The sequence below is a fragment of the Scyliorhinus canicula genome, chromosome 13 (genome assembly GCF_902713615.1).
Source record: "Scyliorhinus canicula chromosome 13, sScyCan1.1, whole genome shotgun sequence".
Lineage (NCBI taxonomy): Eukaryota > Metazoa > Chordata > Chondrichthyes > Carcharhiniformes > Scyliorhinidae > Scyliorhinus > Scyliorhinus canicula.
In genome coordinates, this window is record NC_052158.1 from 136,378,665 (window position 1) to 136,396,287 (window position 17,623).

Genomic DNA, 17,623 nt, shown 5'->3' on the forward strand with positions numbered 1-17,623 from the left:
ATCTTCATGTAAAAAATTCTTTCAATAAAAATTATTTAAAAAAAAAAAGTAATTTGTGACACTATCAAAACATTTTAACACTGAACCAAGAAAAGATATCAGGACAGGTAAACAAAAGCTTGATCAAACATGCCGTTTTGAGGAGCATGTTAAAGGACGAGGAGGTAGGTAGATAGGTAGAGAGGGAATTCAGAGCCTAGGACCAAGACTGCTGCCATTTGTGGAGCAGTTCAAATGGGAAAGTTCAGGATGCCAGGATTGGAGAATCTCAAGATATTTGTAGGGCTGGTGGATACACGATGGTTGTAACAAGAAGGGTTTTCACCTAACAGTTTCGCTAGATGCAGAATGCTCATACATACACAAATATTTTGACTGAAAATGAATCCACACCTTTACTCAAAAATATTTGCAATTATTTGTCAACACACAAGTATGGAGTAAATTTCAAAGTCATGTTTTAATATTTTGATAAGAAAATAAAATTTAAATAAAAATACATTTCTAAAACACTAGCATGCAGATAAACAAGTGCTGGGGCTTTTAAAAGGTACAGCTCCTTGAGACAAGTAAAGCTGATATACAACATAATACAACAGTCTGGCTTTTCAACATATACACATTAGAATATTAATTGAAGAGAACATATAATCTATAGACAGCAAAACACAAAGTAGACCTTTTCTGGAAAATGCCTACTTACGTACCCAATTGCTCAAGAGTTGATACAAAACTTAATCAGCTGGTAGCAATCAATCATATGCTTTCTTCTATTGAGATTTTAATTAGTGCGGACAATCAGGAACTGAATTGTGTTCTTTGGGGACTGCATTTTTTTTTTACATTAATTTTTTATTTAAAAAAAGTAACTTCTGCAATTACCCAAAACAAGCTTTGCTATGGCATCAATTACGAACAAATATTCAGATTGAGTAACCTCAGAAGCCCATGGTTTCTCATGGTTGAACTTTGACAAAGGATCATCTGGACTCGAAACGTTAGCTCTTTTCTCTCCCTACAGATGCTGCCAGACCTGTTGAGATTTTCCAGCATTTTCTCTTTTGGTTTTTCAACTGTACTGCTCACACCACATGATGAGACCACCCCCCCCCCCCCCCCAAACAGTAATCACTTTTTTGTAACTGACCCCCAAAATTAGGCAGAATAAAGTTAAATGCTCCGAGACTCACCATCATGTATATTGGGTGAAAATACTAGACAGAACAATGCTTAAATATACAATCAAGACAAGTCTCAGGAGTGTACTTCAATGCTGTTGAGTTGACAGATCTTTCGGAACAGTACAATTAGTCGCTAGCACAGGGAAGAGGCTGTGGTGGGTGTGAAAGGAAAATCAACTAAGGTTCCTGCTCCTAACTAATGCCAATGATTCTCGTTGTACAGGTGAGGGCGGAGGGGACCAGATTAGCTCAGCTGGCTGGACATTCGTGATGCAGAGCAAGGTCAACAGCAACAATTCCCGTACCAGCTGAGGTTATTAATGAAGGCCCCGCCTTCTCGACTTTGCCCCTCGCCTGAGGTGTGGTGATCACCACCAGTTAGCTCTCCCCCTCAAAGGGAAAAGCAGCCTGTGGTTATCTGGAGTTATTGGCAACTTAACACGTCAGGAGGCAACATTGGACCCGGTTATGCTGGTCTCCACAACTGAAGGTCCATCCTCCCACACGCACCGTTAAAGCATCTGACACCAGAGGAATTTATGAATTTTGTATGTAACATTGTGAATCTCTCTCCCCCACAACCCCCACCAGCCAAGGACAAAGGTGAAAGACATGATGGAATCACAACAGTCAACCGACAGGTTCTATGTGAGTCAATGAAACAAATGGAAATTTGTATATTATTGGGAAATCATATGAACAGCAACCAATGAACCGAATCAATAAGTAAAACATTCTTCCACAAAGAGGAAGTGGAGGCAGGGAAAAGGGAGTCAACATTCTTGATCGTGACAAAGAAATTGTGATTTTAAAAACAAATTCAGCTATTTGTTTCTGTTGAAAGATTATGTAAATGCTTTTGGTCCCTCATTGCATATAACCTAAATTTTGAACTGCATCTTTTCAGGGAACTCCGAAGAGTAAATTATCAGCCAAGCCCTTAAAATATGAAGGATTAGAAAAGTGCTAACTTGGATGAGTATCAGTACTCCAGTCCAGAAAATAAAAGAAAATACAAATTGCTTCGAGTTACTGGATGTTCTTTTAGATCTCGTGTGTGTGGTTATTTTGGTATTTGAAAACTATGAACACTAACGTACCAGTTTTCTCCCATCATTAGTACCTTTATCTATTTTAGGCACCTGGAAATACGAAGAGTTGATTTGTAATTAAAATCCAGTATGTCCAATGAGATACCGGCAGCTTCCCTCCACATATTGTCCAGGCTATTAACATTTAAAAAAATATTATGGTCTTGATGCTACGGTCAAAAATATTCAAGTATTTATTAAAAGTTACAATCTTCTGAGATGATATAAGCCATAAGGCATGATGTTCGACTCTGAATAGCAGCATATGCAGGGAATGCCAAAATTCTAGAATTGCTCACAGCCTGTGTAAGGAATATTCAAAGAAGCCAATCTGAATTTAACACACAATGAATACTGAAAGCATGTGTGCAATGAATTGAACGTTCTAATTACTATGGAAAATACTCTGAATGATTCTTGCGATCAGCAGAAATTGCAGACCTTCCTAGGGTATTAAAACAAATATTTAACAGCTTCCATTCAGTTCATCTTTCATTAAAAGACAGGAAACTATTTAAATTATACAAGAATACCTAATGCAAATTAAGGAAATTGGGCAGATCCTTAGACATATTACATGGCAGAAAATGAATACACAGAACGGATGACCAATGAATAACTACGTTATTGCCAAGCTGATCATTCAACTGATCTGATAAAATTGATACTTGTATCAGTTTTTTAAAAAAAATCATAAATTAAGATCACCTGGAGAAGTTCAGATGATTAAAGTGCATTGAAATCTTTTGTGGACTTCACACAAATGGTCACCATCACTAAAACATTCTGTACATCTACTAATGGCCAGGCTCTCCGGTCTCTCATCTTTGTAACACCAGTATAAGGTTGACAAAAAACCCTAGCAATTCCAGAGACTTTTCCTGTGGAGCTCCAGCAGCTATCAAGGCTTCGCTTTGATTGGGATTATTTTGCTCCAATAGGATTTTCTCTGGAACAAAAAATAAAGTATTAAGTATTAAGATGACATACTTTGAGATTCTTCATTACTTTGAGGAACTCCAAGAACCATGTTGTTTATAATTTATAGCATTTACAGTGCAGAAGGAGGCCATTCGGCCCATCGAGTCTGCACCAGCTCTCGGAAAGAGCACCCTACCCAAGGTCCACACCTCCACCCTATCCCCATAACCCAGTAACCCCACCCAACACTAAGGACAATTTTGGACACTAAGGGCAATTTATCATGGCCAATCCACCTAACCTGCACATCTTTGGACTGTGGGAGGAAACCGGAGCACCCGGAGGAAACCCACGCACACACGGGGAGGATGTGCAGACTCCGCACAGACAGTGACCCAAGCCGGAATCGAACCTGGGACCCTGGAGCTGTGAAGCGATTGTGCTATCCACAATGCTACCGTGCTGCCCTTGTTTTAGGACCATCACCAACTGAATTCTTCTCAATCTTCTCAATAATGGCATGGTGCATTGGTACAACATTCTCAATAATGGCATGGTGCATTGGTACAACATTCTCAATAATGGCATGGTGCATTGGTACAACTTACAGCAAAGCTGAATAACATTCAGGCTTGGTTTGGGAAATTGCAAGTAAAATTCACACCACACAGTGCTGGTTAATCACCATCTTCAACAATCTGATCATCTCTTCTTAACTTTCACCAATGCTGAATCCCTCAACATCAACATTCTGGGGTTACCAGTGACCAGAAACTAAAGTAAGCCAGTAATATAAATACTGTGAACACAAGGGCTGATCATAAGCCAGAATGTTGTGGTGAGCAGTTGGTGTTTTGATTCCCCTAGCTTACCCACCATCTTTTTTTTTTAAGAACAGTACAGCACAGAACAGGCCCTTTGGCCCTCGATGTTGTGCCGAGCAATGATCACCCTACTCAAGCCCACGTATCCACCCTATACCAGTAACCCAACAAACCCCATTAACCTTAGGACAATTTAGCCTGGCCAATCCACCTAACCCGCACATCTTTGGACTGTGGGAGGAAACCGGAGCACCCGGAGGAAACCCACGCACACACGGGGAGGACGTGCAGACTCCACACAGAGTGATCCAGCCGGGAATCGAACCTGGGACCCTGGAGCTGTGAAGCATTGATGCTAACCACCATGCTACCGTGCTGCCCACATGGTACAAATTAGGAGTGCGATGGAATACTCTCCACTTGCCTGGTTCACCAGTTTCTCTAAAACAATAATTAAGGGGCTTGATAGCATCCAAGAAAAAGCAGCCCACCGTAGCCACCATCTTAAAACACGCACTCCTACCACCGGCGGCATACAACAGCAGTCGTGTCTACCATTTAAAAGATGCAGTCCAGCAACTTGCCAAGACTCCTCGGACAGTGCATTCCAAACCCACGACCATTAACATCTAGAATGACAACGACAGCAGGTGCATGGGAACGCTATAACCTGTAAGTTCCACTCTAAATCACAGACCATCCTGACTGGAGACCTCTATCCTTCATAGATGGTGGGTCAAAATCCTCTCTAAAAGCACTGTGTATGTAACTAAACCACAGACCACAGAGCTTTAGGGAGGCAGCTCACCACCTCAGTCTCAAGGTTAATTAGGAATAGGAAATAAATACTGGCCTTTCCAAGAACTGATTAAAAAAAGACCTGAAACAAGTGGAATTTAAACCGATACTTACGCGCTGCCATATATCGCACGTGTTGATCTTTTAATTCGGTACTGTTCATGATATTCAGCCAACTTATCCACAACTACGATTATTTGCTGAAGAGTTTTGAAGGTGACTCTTGAATCTTGTATAGTGAAGTGGGCATATTCATCTTGCTCCATCTGAGGACCTTGATACACATCTATACTCCCACAAGCATCTACAGAGAAATTCCAACATAATGGTGAAATATTTGAAGTGCTAAAGGGATCAGCAACTTCACATTCTCTCTCAGTAAGTTAGTTCACCAGTTTCTCTAAACATCAAGATAGCACGGTATCATTCTTCGTTTATTGACATCGAAGTCCACTATGATGTGTCAGATCACATCCAGCAAATGGTTTTACCATTTGAATTTAAGTGCAAGATTGAAGAGATGAAAAGAAGAAACTTGCATTGAACATTGGGGAATTTTGGAAACTAACCTTCCATTTTCTGCAGTCTGGACAAGTTGGCATGGAACAGCGAGAATATCCTTTCAGCTTCCCGGTCACAGTCAATGGCTAGTTGGATATTTGCTGGAGAACCCCTGGAGGCAAAGACAAAAACATTAGTGCACTAATGATACTAACACAGGGAATAGACTGTTACATGTGTTTAAAAAATACCTAAAAGAGTACTTGCAATTTGAGTTACTGACAAACTATACTCTATCCTAACCCTACTGCAAATGAAAACCAAACAAAAGAGAAAATGCTGGAAAATCTCAGTAGGTCTGGCAGCATCTGTAGGGAGAGAAAAAAGCTAATGTTTCGAGTCCGATGACTCTTTGCCAAAGCTTTGTCAAAATGAAAAAACAAATTTGGTTTGAACCACATGTTCAAGCACACAATGGGCCAATGGTATTAGAATTAGACAGTGCAGAAAGATGTACAGCATGGTAGCATAGTAGTTAGCACAGTTGCTTCACAGCTCCAGGGTCCTAGGTTCGATTCCCGGTTTGGGTCACTGTCTGTGTGGAGTCTGCACATTTTCCCCATGTCTCCTCCGGGTGCTCCGGTTTACTCCCACAGTTCAAAGATGTGCAGGTTAGGTGGATTGGCCATGCTAAATTGACATTGGTGTCCAAAAAGGTTGGGTGGGGTTGCTGGGTTACGGGGATAGGTTGGAAGTGTGGGCTTAAGTAGGGTGTTCTTTCCAAGAGCCGGTGCAGACTCAATGGGGAGAATGGCCCCCTTCTGCACTGTAAATTTTGTGAATTCCCCTATGTTTAACAGATCAAGTCACATTTATGAAGTACAACAGAGCTACCCAGAACTCATTACTGAGAGTTCCTGAGTAAATAGAGATCAAAGCTGCTTGGAATGGGCCCTTTGCCACGTGTCGTCCAAGCTAGTATTTGACTTTTCTAACTATGTCATCAGTTACTAGGAACTTATTTTTCTGATAAATTGGATAAAAATCCATAATCAGCATCACTATATTTCTTAATAAGACGTCAAGCATTAAGAGTTATTTTGGGGATTTGAGGCAGACAAACTGGAAACCAGACAGTAAGTGACACCAGGCTGACAAAGCGCCGTTTGTTAGATTATACTACTGCCTGCAGTTTGCAGACTTTACAGACAGTTGTATTTCACTATCTGATCTTTAGTTACTGCTTTTGTTTGGAATCAGCCTGCATGTTTAAAGGAACATGGCCTAGAAAACATTTTTCACCCTGAGAATGACTCACCCAGTACAACTTATACAACCAGCAGCTTTCTCATCTATCTTTTTGCAGCAGATCCAGCATCCAGATAAAAAAGCACAAGGGTGGTAAACACGCAGCCTCTTGGGATTGCAACGACTAACTCTGGTGATCATTTCAATCCATTCATTGGCCTCCACACAGTTATTGGCTTGTACATAAAGTGGCCTTTCGGGTCTTTCAATACAGATAACTTGAAACATCTGAAACCAAAAATATAATTATACTCTCAAATTCTTTTGAGTCCTTGATGGACAATAATCAGGGTTAGAGGAGTTAAACGTGGCATTTATATTGCTTCTTTAGGCTCATCAACACAATAAGCTAATGTCCTGTGTTAACCAGAGTTACCATTAGAAGTAAGCAATGGTTAGTAAAACCAGCATCTAATTAAGACCATAAGACATAGGAGCAGAATTAAGCCACTCGGCCATTCTTGAGATATTGTGGAAGGATCTGCATGTGCACAGGGAAAAATGGTGGGAGTTTTTGGCACCATTTTGGGCTTGTATACAGAATGATTCAACCACTTTGTTCAAGCTGACATGATAACAGCAGATATAAAAGTTCCAACATTCCTGAGCATAATGGGAGTTTGGGGGGTGGGGGAAGAGAAATAGGGCACTATACATCAAAACTGTTGGTCATCGCAGAAAGCTTTAGGTTTCATAAGCGCAACCTAGAAAAAGGTGAATTGGAATTGAAAACAGTCTGTAGCTACGCTGAAACGACTGGCTGAACGCTGCGAATTTGGGGATGTGTTAAATGATATATCAGTCTGTGGTTTAAGGAGCTAAGCTACTCAGACACAGGTAAGCAAAAGCAACCTGATATTAAGGAAAGTTTTGGAAGTGGCTGTATCCATGGAATTAGCAGCCAGAGAAGCTCAACAGTTGAGTTCAAGCACAAGAATTCCCAAAATATCGGCTGAAACTGGAATGCAATAGGCTTGCACTTGCCATTGTTGAGCAAAAACAGGGCACTCAGTAGCAGATTGTTGTCACAAAGACATAATGTGCAGAAATTGTGGCAGAAAGGGCCACATTGCACAAGTTTGTTGCAAATAGAAAAACGTTTCAGGTAAAAATTTTCAGGAAGCAAGAGCAGAATAAAACAAGTGGCAAGCTGAATCAAGGAAAAGGCGTTCACGTGGTACAAAAAGGACATGAGAAGGAATTCAATTCACAGTCTGAAGAAGGACTAATATTAAATGTACTAGTTATTGCTGGTGCAACAATCCGATATTGGGTCACTCCATTACTGGACTATCAGCTGGGACGATGGAGGTGGACACTGGGGAAGTCGTCACGCTGGTGCCAGAGACTGCTTATCAACAAAAGCTCCGACATATTGCTTTGCAACTCTCAAAGATAGTGTTAAAACCCTACACTGGAGAAGTGGTTCTGTTGAGGGACCGTATTGATGTAACAGTGCAATTAAACGGACAGACAGCAGATTTGTACTTGCACATAGTCAAAATTAATTATCCAACACTAATGGGAAAAACTTGACTGGAAAAGATCAGTTTAAATTGGGCCAGACAGTTTCCAAATCAGGCCGACCCAAAATCTTGAAGAAACCTGCCATTGTCTTCAGAAATATGAAGGCTATCTCAGTAAAGCTGAATATTAAGGAAGCTAGTCAGTAGACATGCTTAAAGGCTAGGTCAGTGCCGCATGCAATCAGACCCAAGGTAGAGGCAGATTTAGAAGGGCTGGTCAGAACAGGAGTCCATGAACTCGTTAATGTGAGTGATTGAACTACGCTAATCGTACCCGTTGTGAAAAAAGACAGATCTGTACATATTTGTGGTGATTTTAAAGCACTATTTATCCTGTACTGTCTGCAGAGCAGTACACTCTACCGCCTATTCATTACCTAATCGTTGGGTTGTCTGGAGGCCACACTTCAGTAAAATTGACCCCGGTCAAGCATATCTTTAAATGAACGTGGACCAGGATTCACAACAGTTCTTGACGACTGTGACACAAAGGGTGATTTTGAAATAAAAGATTACCATCTGGCATCACTTCAGTGCCAGCGCTGTTCCAATACCAAACCGTAAGCAGATTAGACAGAGTCCAGTGCTACCTGGATGACAGCTTTGTTACTGGGAAGAATGAGAAAGACTATCTTTGCAACCTAGATGCCACACTCCAGAGATTAGAAGATGATATATTAAAAGAATCCGAAAAGACAAATGAAATTTTTTTTCAATCTTTAATGGTATGAATATCTGGGTCATGTCATCGACGCTAAGGGACTGCACAATTTTCTTTGAAAGTCAAAGCCCCGAGGCACCTGCACCTCAAAATGTCAACAAACTTTGATCTTTCCTAAGCTTATTTAATTATGACAGAAGGTTTATCCCTAATCTGGTGACTATTCTAAAACCCTTGCACAATCAACTGTGTTAAAATAAAAAGGGGGAGGATCAATATGAGAGAGCATTCATTCAACCAGAGGCACTACTCAAATCTTGACACAATTAGACCCACATTTACCCCTGCAACTGGCATGTGATGCATCACCTTATGGGGTTAGGGCGATGGTTTCCCACATAATGCCCACAGGTGAAGAGAAGCCAATTGCCTCCATGTCGAGGACCTTGAATAAAGCCGAAAACAATTATGCGCTGCTAGAGAAGCTAGGAATCATTTTTGGAATAAAACGGTTCTACCAATTGCTGTATGGGAGAAAATTCATTTTATTGACGACCATTGTCCAGTAACAACAATTTTGGACCTCACACTGGGATTTCATCACTGGCAGCGAATAGAATGCAGAGGTGGACATTGCTCTTATCAGCACACATACACGATCAAGTATCAGTCAAACCTTCATGGGAACGCAGATGGACACTCCCAACTACCCTCGTCAAATAGTTCATCAATGAGCAGCTGGTGTGGAAATACTTTCCACTTCAAGCAAGTAGATAACGCTGTTTTTCATCAGGGTCAATACGTTCTTGCAAGAAATGATACAAGTGAAAACTGGATTCCTGCCAACATCGGTCTCCTACACTGTACAAACCCGAGACGGTGTAATATGGAGAAGGCACATCGATCAACTTTTGGTGACAAGAGCCAATCTGCCAGAGGCAGAACCGACAGAGTCCAAAGAGACCTGGACTTTCCCCGAGAACGTGACACTAACCAAGCCAATTAGGGAAAACAGAATCAATCACGTCGACTCGGGTTAAGATAACCACTGATGATGCTCACACCAAGCTAAAGACACTGGAGGTTGCTGCAAGTACTGAAAAGCCGACACCCGAGGTTAATTGACAAACTCACAGAACTACAACCTCCAGAATGACGTATTAACTGTTGTTGACTGATTGTTCATGTTATACTGTTTATTGTGTCAGGGATCTTTGATTTAATGTGGTGGTGGTGGTGGTGGTGGTGGTGGTGGTGGTGGGGGGGGGGGGGGGGAAAGAGAGAAGAGAGAGAGAACATTGTGTATTCATAGTGTACTTAGTGCTTCCTCACAAGAAGCCTTGTGGCTGAACAGGAGCACTTTAAATGAACAATTTCATGACATCATTGGACGTTTGCGGGTTGCTGATTTTAATCATTCCACTGCTGGTGACAATAAGCTCTGGAATTCCTTCCCTAAACATCTTTGCCTTTCTCACCCCCTCTTTCTACCTTTGTAACACTACTTGGGCTGGTTTAGCACAGGGCAAAATCGCTGGCTTTGAAAGCAGACCAAGGCAGGCCAGCAGCACGGTTCAATTCCCGTGCCAGCCTCCCCGAACAGGCACCGGAAAGTGGTGGCTAGGGACTTTTCACATTAACTTAATTTGAAGCCTACTTGTGACAATAAGCAATTTCCATTTCATTTTACATTTTATGTAAAATCTATGACCAAACTAATATCTCCCTTAGACAGCTTGGTGTCAAATCTTGACTTATAATGCTCTGAGTGACTGGGAACATTTTATTACATTAAAGGCATTATGTAAATACAAATTGTTGTTAGCAGTAGACATTTGTCAGACCTCTGCAAGAACAGTACTGATTTGATACAGCAGCTTAAACAATTAATCAAATTTCAATGTGGGAGCATCAGAGATAGTAGGCAACTACCTTGCCAAATTCTAATATTCTAAACCAGTTACAATGATAGGTCACTGAAGTCCTGATTCCCAGTCTCACTTTAATCATTGCATAGCTTTTAATTCTAGCTCTCAATACTAATGAAGAGGGTAACAATATACTAAACAAGCAAGAGTTTTGGATGGTGAGAGAATCAAGCTGAGAGTCTTTAAGCAGATGGGGTGAATTTAGATGAGTATAGCGCATTGGAGCTGTAATATTTTGACATGCCAGTAACCAATTTCAACATAAATTGACCATTGGAACATTAGCCATGCCAAAACATTGACATATTGAAGCAAATGCGGTCTGCCTCGATGAAATGTTAAACTTAGCTCTTGCACAAAAAAGATCAATTATTCATTATATGTACCAGCTTTATTCTTGAAAGAGCAGTGCCATTTCACAAGACCAGTTCTGAACAATGGTTTTCAAACCGGAATGATAATTCTGTTTTACTGGTCTACATTCCTAGTGTTTTCGGCTCAGATTTGAGGAAAAACAACTTTTGTTTAGTTGTTTGCATTTCCACAAGCTACTTTTGAATGGAGTTGACACGTACATTTTTTTTGTTGAAGCATCTTTCTTCAAGTTTCTCAACTGCAACAATGTTCTTAATCAGGATACTGCATAAGGACTCTTTACCTGTACAAACAGATTCAACACATAATTAAATTTTACCTCATCATTTTGGACAGTATTATAACCGGAATTAATAAAATAACATTTCAATGAGAATTGAATACCCAGTCTGTCTATCGTATTTGCCAACAGGAACAATTAAAGCAATGTTGCACACGGTACTGGACTGTTTCTATTTTTTAAATAATCTACCGTTGGGATGATGTCAAGTAAAAGATTCAGAGTTTGTACATTTCCCCACTGCCCCAATCTTGATATTTTTAAAAAACATATGATGTAGGTTAAATACGATTATGCTTTTCCTGTCTTTCAAGACAGCTTAATATTTAAGCTAGGACACAATTCCAAAAGGCAAATGGATTAAAAGGAACTAGATTTCATCAACAGCCAACAACTAGCTGGAGAAAATGCCAATTTTAACATATGTCTCTTGCTAATTGGATGAAGTATTCCCCTCCCTTTAATGGTTAGCTGCATGTTTTGAAGTGATAAAAGGACGCCGATTCATTTTTGTATTCCAGAAACATTTTTGCACCTCATCCTACAGCCAGCTGACGGACCAGCAAAAAGAAACTTCCATTGAAAGGCGTCAGATATCCCTTCTTCATTCACAACAAACACAAAACCAAGCTTGTCAATGAATGTTTCAATCCAATTTTCAGGAACAAAAATATTCATGTTACATTTGAGGCAGCATGCTGATCAAAATCAAACCTTCAAAATCAGGGACAATGGCGTACATGTTGTGGAGCTGGACTAGCAACCCAGAGTTCTCATAATTCAGAGAAAAGATACTCAAATTTCACCACGGCACTTTGCAAATTTTAATTTAGTTTAAAAAGAGAACTTGGAAATGAAAATCTGGTATTAGTTAAATAAAATGCTTATGAAGCTATCAATTAAATATTGGTACGGTTGAAGCTATCGTTTTTCAGTCCTCAGGTAGGAGTGAGTGAGTTTGGGAATACTCAACACTCAGTCCCCGTGAAGTCTCAGTTTTAGGTCAAATGTGGCCACAGAAACATTTTTCTGATTGCCACTTATTGTCCACCCTAAGCCAGATAAATGAATACTGTTGCTGGTACCACACTCTGGAATAAATTAAGTTCCAGCAACTCAAAATTAGGCACGAATGTGGAGCTCTAAACCATTGGTAGGAGAATTATAACACTATCATCATAGAATCATAGAATTTACAGTGCAGGAGGCCATTTGGCCCATCGAGTCTGCACCGGCACTTGGAAAGACCACCCCATTTAAGCCCGTGGGTAGCACGGTAGCGCAAGTGGCTAGCACTGTGGCTTCACAGCACCAGGGTGCAAGGTTCAATTCCCCGCTGGGTCACTGTCTGTGCGTAGTCTGCACATTCTCCCCATGCCTGCATGGGTTTCCTTCAGGTGCTCCGGTTTCCTCCCATAGTCCAAAGACGTGCATGTTAGATGGATTGGCCATGCTAAATTGCCCATAGTGACCAAAAAGCTTAGGAGGGGTTATTGGGTTACGGGGATAGGGTGGAAGTGAGGACTTAAGTGGGTCGGTGCAGACTCGATGGGCCAAATGGCCTCCATCTGCACTGTATGTTCAATATAAACAAGGGTGTGAAAAGTCATCAGGGGTAGATGGAAATATTGAACTCGAAACACAAACAGATCAGCCATGATCTTATTGGATGGCAGAGTAGGTTTGAGGGGCCAAATAGCTTACATCTGCTTCCATTTCAAATGTTCGTACTCAAGTTTGCTGTCACTTAGCCAACTTCATATCCATTGCTGCCACTATCCCTTTGACTCCATGCGCTTCCACTTTGCTTTCAAGCTTGTTATGTCGCACTATACCAAATGCCTTTTGGAAGCCCAATTAAAACCACATTAACTGCTTTACCCTGATCGACCCTCTTTGCTACCTCTTCAAAAAACGTAAACAATTAGTTCATCATTATTTTCCCGTGACATATCCACGCTGGCTTTAAAAAAAAAAATTAGTCCACATTTGTCCAAGTGACTGCTAATTTGGACACACAGAACCATGGAATTTGTCACAGCACAGGAAGCCATTCAGATCATGTGTCTGTGCTAGCTCTCCAAATAAGTAATGCACCTAGTGCCATTCACACCCACCTTTTCTCGTATTCTTTCTTGCATGCCTCAATTGAACCTGCCTCCACCACACACGCTGCAGCGTATTCCAGGTCTGAACCACTCACTGTGTGCAAATGCTGTCCCTCATGACTTCATTGCTTCGTTTGCCAATTAGGGACGAGCAACAAATGTTGGTCTAGCCAATGATGCCCACATCTCATGGACAAATTTCTAAAAGTTATCTTAAATCTGTGCCCTTGTTCTCGATCTTTCCACCAGTGGAACAGTTTGTCCCCATCTACCATGTTCAGTCCCTGCATGATTTTAAATATCTCTATCAAAATTTCTCGCAACCTTCTCTTCTCCAAGGAAAACAGTCCAAACTTCTCCAATCTACGTGACTGAAGTTCCTCATTCCCGAGGCCATTCTTGTGAATTTTTCTGCACTCGCTCTAATGACATCACACCTTTCCTAAACTATGACACCGAGAACTGGATGCACTATTCCAATTGAGGCCGAAAAAGTGTTTTATTCAACTTTAACACAACCTCCTTGCTATTGTACTTGATGACCCTATCATTAGAGACTAGGATACTGTGTCCTTTATCAATCGGTCTCTCAAACCGTCCTGCCAACTTCAATGACTCATTCACATATTTATCCAAATCCCTCTATTCTTATGCCCCTTTCAGAATTGTACCTTTTATTTTATATGGTCAGAGAATCACTTCACACTTCTCTCACCAATTTCATCTGCCACTTGTCTGCCCATTCCACCAACTTAACTGGCTTTTCCATCAACTTGCCTAATTTCTTTTGAAGTTCTACACTGTCCTCACAGTTCTCAACAACTCAAGTTTTGTGCCAACCGCAAATTTTGAAATTGTGCCTTGTTCGCCAAAGTCTAGGTCATTAATATAGATCAGGAAGAGCAAGGATCCCAACACCAACCGCTGTGGAACTCTGCTATAAGCCTTCCACCAGCCTGAAAAACATCCATTGATCAATACACTCGATTTCCTGTCATTCAGCCGAGCTTGTTATGTTGCTGCTGTTTCTTTTATTCCACGAGCTCGAACTTTGCTCACATGACTGTTGTGCAGCATTGCATCAAATGCCTTTTGGAAGAACATGTTAACAAAATCAATCGTGTTACCTTCATGAACCCTTTCCGTTACTCTTTACAAATCTTCCACATCATTTCTGAAAGCTTTCACACTGATGAGGTTAAACTGACTGGCCTGTAGTTTCTGGGTTTAACCATGCACCCTTCTTTTGAACAAGGGTGTGAGATTTGCACTTTTCTAGTGCTTCTTTAGTGCCATCAGTCTGAGGAGGATTAGATGCATAAGGCAGTGCCTCTGCAACCCACACCATTACTTCCCTCTGTCCTTCAATCTATCTGATCCGTTCCTGGCGACTAATTGACTTTAAATACACCCGGCCTAATATATCCTCTTTATCTTCAATTAACATGTTTTTCTCTGGACTGTTCTTCGCTCTTTTCCATTGCTAACCTTATACAATGATCACCACGCCCCAAATGCTCCCAACACTTGATCCAGCTCATTGCCCAGGACCAGATCTAGTAATGTTTTCTTCCTAATTGGACTGGAAACACTGATGCAGAAAAGTCTCCTGACTACACTTTAGAAACTCTTTCCCCCTCTCTACACTTTAATTATCCTAATACAAACTGGGAGAATAGTGTAAAATCCCCCATTTTAACTATTAGTTTTCATATCTCATATCCTTGCAAATTTGCTACTATGTATCTTTCTCACTTTATAGTGGACTACAGAATGCATACAATAGTGTAAAGTTTCTTAACTGTAACTAGATCAATTATGTTATCGACTCCCTCGAGGACATCCTCTCTCTGCATCACTAATACTCCACTTAGTCAATATTGCCACCCCTACTTCTTTCCTGAACACCTTGCATCCATGAATTATTTATTACCCAGTCTTGTTCTGGTTTGAGCTTGGTCTCTCTCATCAGATGTTATCATATTCCCATGTGGTTATCTGCACTTACAGCTCATCAGCTTTATTTACCATACTCCATGTATTCACATACAAGCACAGTGTACCCAATTTAGACCTTAATGCAGTTTAAACCTTCACCAATAACACTAGCAAATTGCTCTGCATGGACATTGGTCTAGGTTCTGTTCAGGTGCAACACTTCCGTTGACTGTCCTGCACATCTTCCTCAGAAATGGTTTCAATACCCTAGGAATCTAGAGCCCTCCCTTCTCCACCATCTCTTCAGCCATGCATTCATCTTCTCTATTCCATATCTATAATCACTAGCACATGACATAAAGAGTCATCTGGAGATTACTACCACCATTGTGGTCCTGCTTGCTAGTTTCTTTACCAGCTCCAGAAATTCTACCTGCAGGACCTCATCCCTCTTTCAATCCATGTTAGTACTTATATGAACCATGACTGCTGGCTGTTCACCCTCACCTCTCAAAGTACTCTGTAGTTATTGATGATTTAATCTTGAAGACCAGCCATTAGAAAATTCCCATGCAGAATTCTTCACCTAATAGTATCTGGATAGGAAGACAAATTTCTGGCAATTGCAAGATAACCATTGTAACTATAGCACCTATTTAATTTACTGATATTTGTGCTTCTGCAGAATCTACATGTAAATAGGTCAAGTTACCTTTTGATGTCATTATTTAAATGGTAAATACTGACAACAGAATGAAAGGCTTGCCCCAAAGTGAAAAGAAAACAAAAGGAGAGCAGTGAAATTAAGTCAGAATCTCGGAGAACAGGAAGGTAAGAAAAAGGCACTCTGTTTTGCAAATTCCTCAAATTCTGCTGTAAACTTCTATTTACTGTTACATTTATCTAGCACACAGCTGGCAGATAATAGAATTCCTGCACTGCAGAAGGAGGCCATTTGGCCCATCGGGTCCACCGACCCTCTGAAAGAGCACCTTCCCTAGGGTCAGGCCCCCACCCTATCCCCTTAACTCCACTTTTGGACACCAAAGGGGCAATTTAGCACGGCCAATCCACCTAACCTGTAAATCTTAGGACTAGGGGAGGAAACCGGAGCACCTTGAGGAAACCCACGCAGACACAGGCAGAAAGTGCAACGTCCACATAGTCACCCGGGGCCAGAATTGAACCTGGGGCACCAGTGCCAACCACTTTGCCACCGTGCCACCCCCATGGTATAATATATTTGTTCTGTAATGTAAAATGGGATGGCACTTCTACTCGCTCATTAAACAGACTAATGTCAATTTTTATTAAACTGAGCTAACGTTACAAATGATTTGGAAAATATTTCTCTTGCTTTAAAGAACCATATGTGAGCACCCATATCCTTTTGTTGCGTGTGATCCCAATTTGGGTTTGTGTTACATTTTGGCCAGTCAAGACAAATATGGTGCTAATTTAGCACATATTGAAATGAATAAAATTGTGAAAAAACTCCAAAATTAACCCCGAGAATTTACTTGATGTTAAAGCAAACTACACTCTTGATAGATGGCTTCTGAATTAAGAAACAATTCCTTGTTGTTCAGCAGTAACACAATCATATAGGTGCTATTCAGGTCCAGGTAGGGATTTATTTTAAAATTAGAAACACTCAGTGTTAAAATTATTCGAGTCTGAATTAAGTTACAATTATTACTGTATCTATCACCATGATTAGTTACTTATCCCCTTGTCCTTTAATGGCTCCCACATGCTTTAAAAAATTCTTAGCCACGTTTTCATTATTTCCCGACTCTACTTTTACAATATCCCCATCAGTAACCTCAAAATCATGTGTTTCTTATATTCCAGCTCCATGCCCTTTGGTTCCTTGACATTACCATCTGTGCTTGCACTCTTTCTGCCTCAGTAATGCTTCAACTGTCAAGCATGTTTTTGGTCATCTCCTTTACTTTTCCACTACGACACAGTGGTCATTTCTGATCTGTCAAACATTTTCCGACACTTCTGGGTATTATAAGTTGCGGTGCTGGACCTATGCAAGTATTCAGCCATCCGTTTAGATAATTGTTCCTCTGTACCTCAACTCAATTTGCCCCTTATCTCTCACCCAACAAAAATCTAAATCTCAGTTGCAAAAATTTCAATTAGCCCAGCACCAGAGCCTTTTGGGCACCAGA

The 17,623-nt window shown here is 40.8% G+C and overlaps 1 protein-coding gene across 2 annotated transcripts in view; it reads right to left on the bottom strand.

The window, feature by feature from the left end:
• Window positions 1-438: 438 nt before the first annotated feature.
• The window catches only part of rasa2 (RAS p21 protein activator 2), a 204,215-nt gene continuing 187,030 nt past the window's right edge, over window positions 439-17,623 (bottom strand). For both annotated transcript variants that reach the window (XM_038815283.1, XM_038815284.1), the window contains 5 exons: window positions 11,315-11,397; window positions 6,635-6,852; window positions 5,385-5,488; window positions 4,930-5,119; window positions 439-3,221 (listed from right to left, as the gene is read on the bottom strand). In XM_038815283.1, coding sequence (XP_038671211.1) covers window positions 3,197-3,221; window positions 4,930-5,119; window positions 5,385-5,488; window positions 6,635-6,852; window positions 11,315-11,397 — 620 coding nt within the window. In that variant the 3' untranslated portion in view covers window positions 439-3,196. The remainder of the gene's footprint in view (window positions 3,222-4,929; window positions 5,120-5,384; window positions 5,489-6,634; window positions 6,853-11,314; window positions 11,398-17,623) is intronic.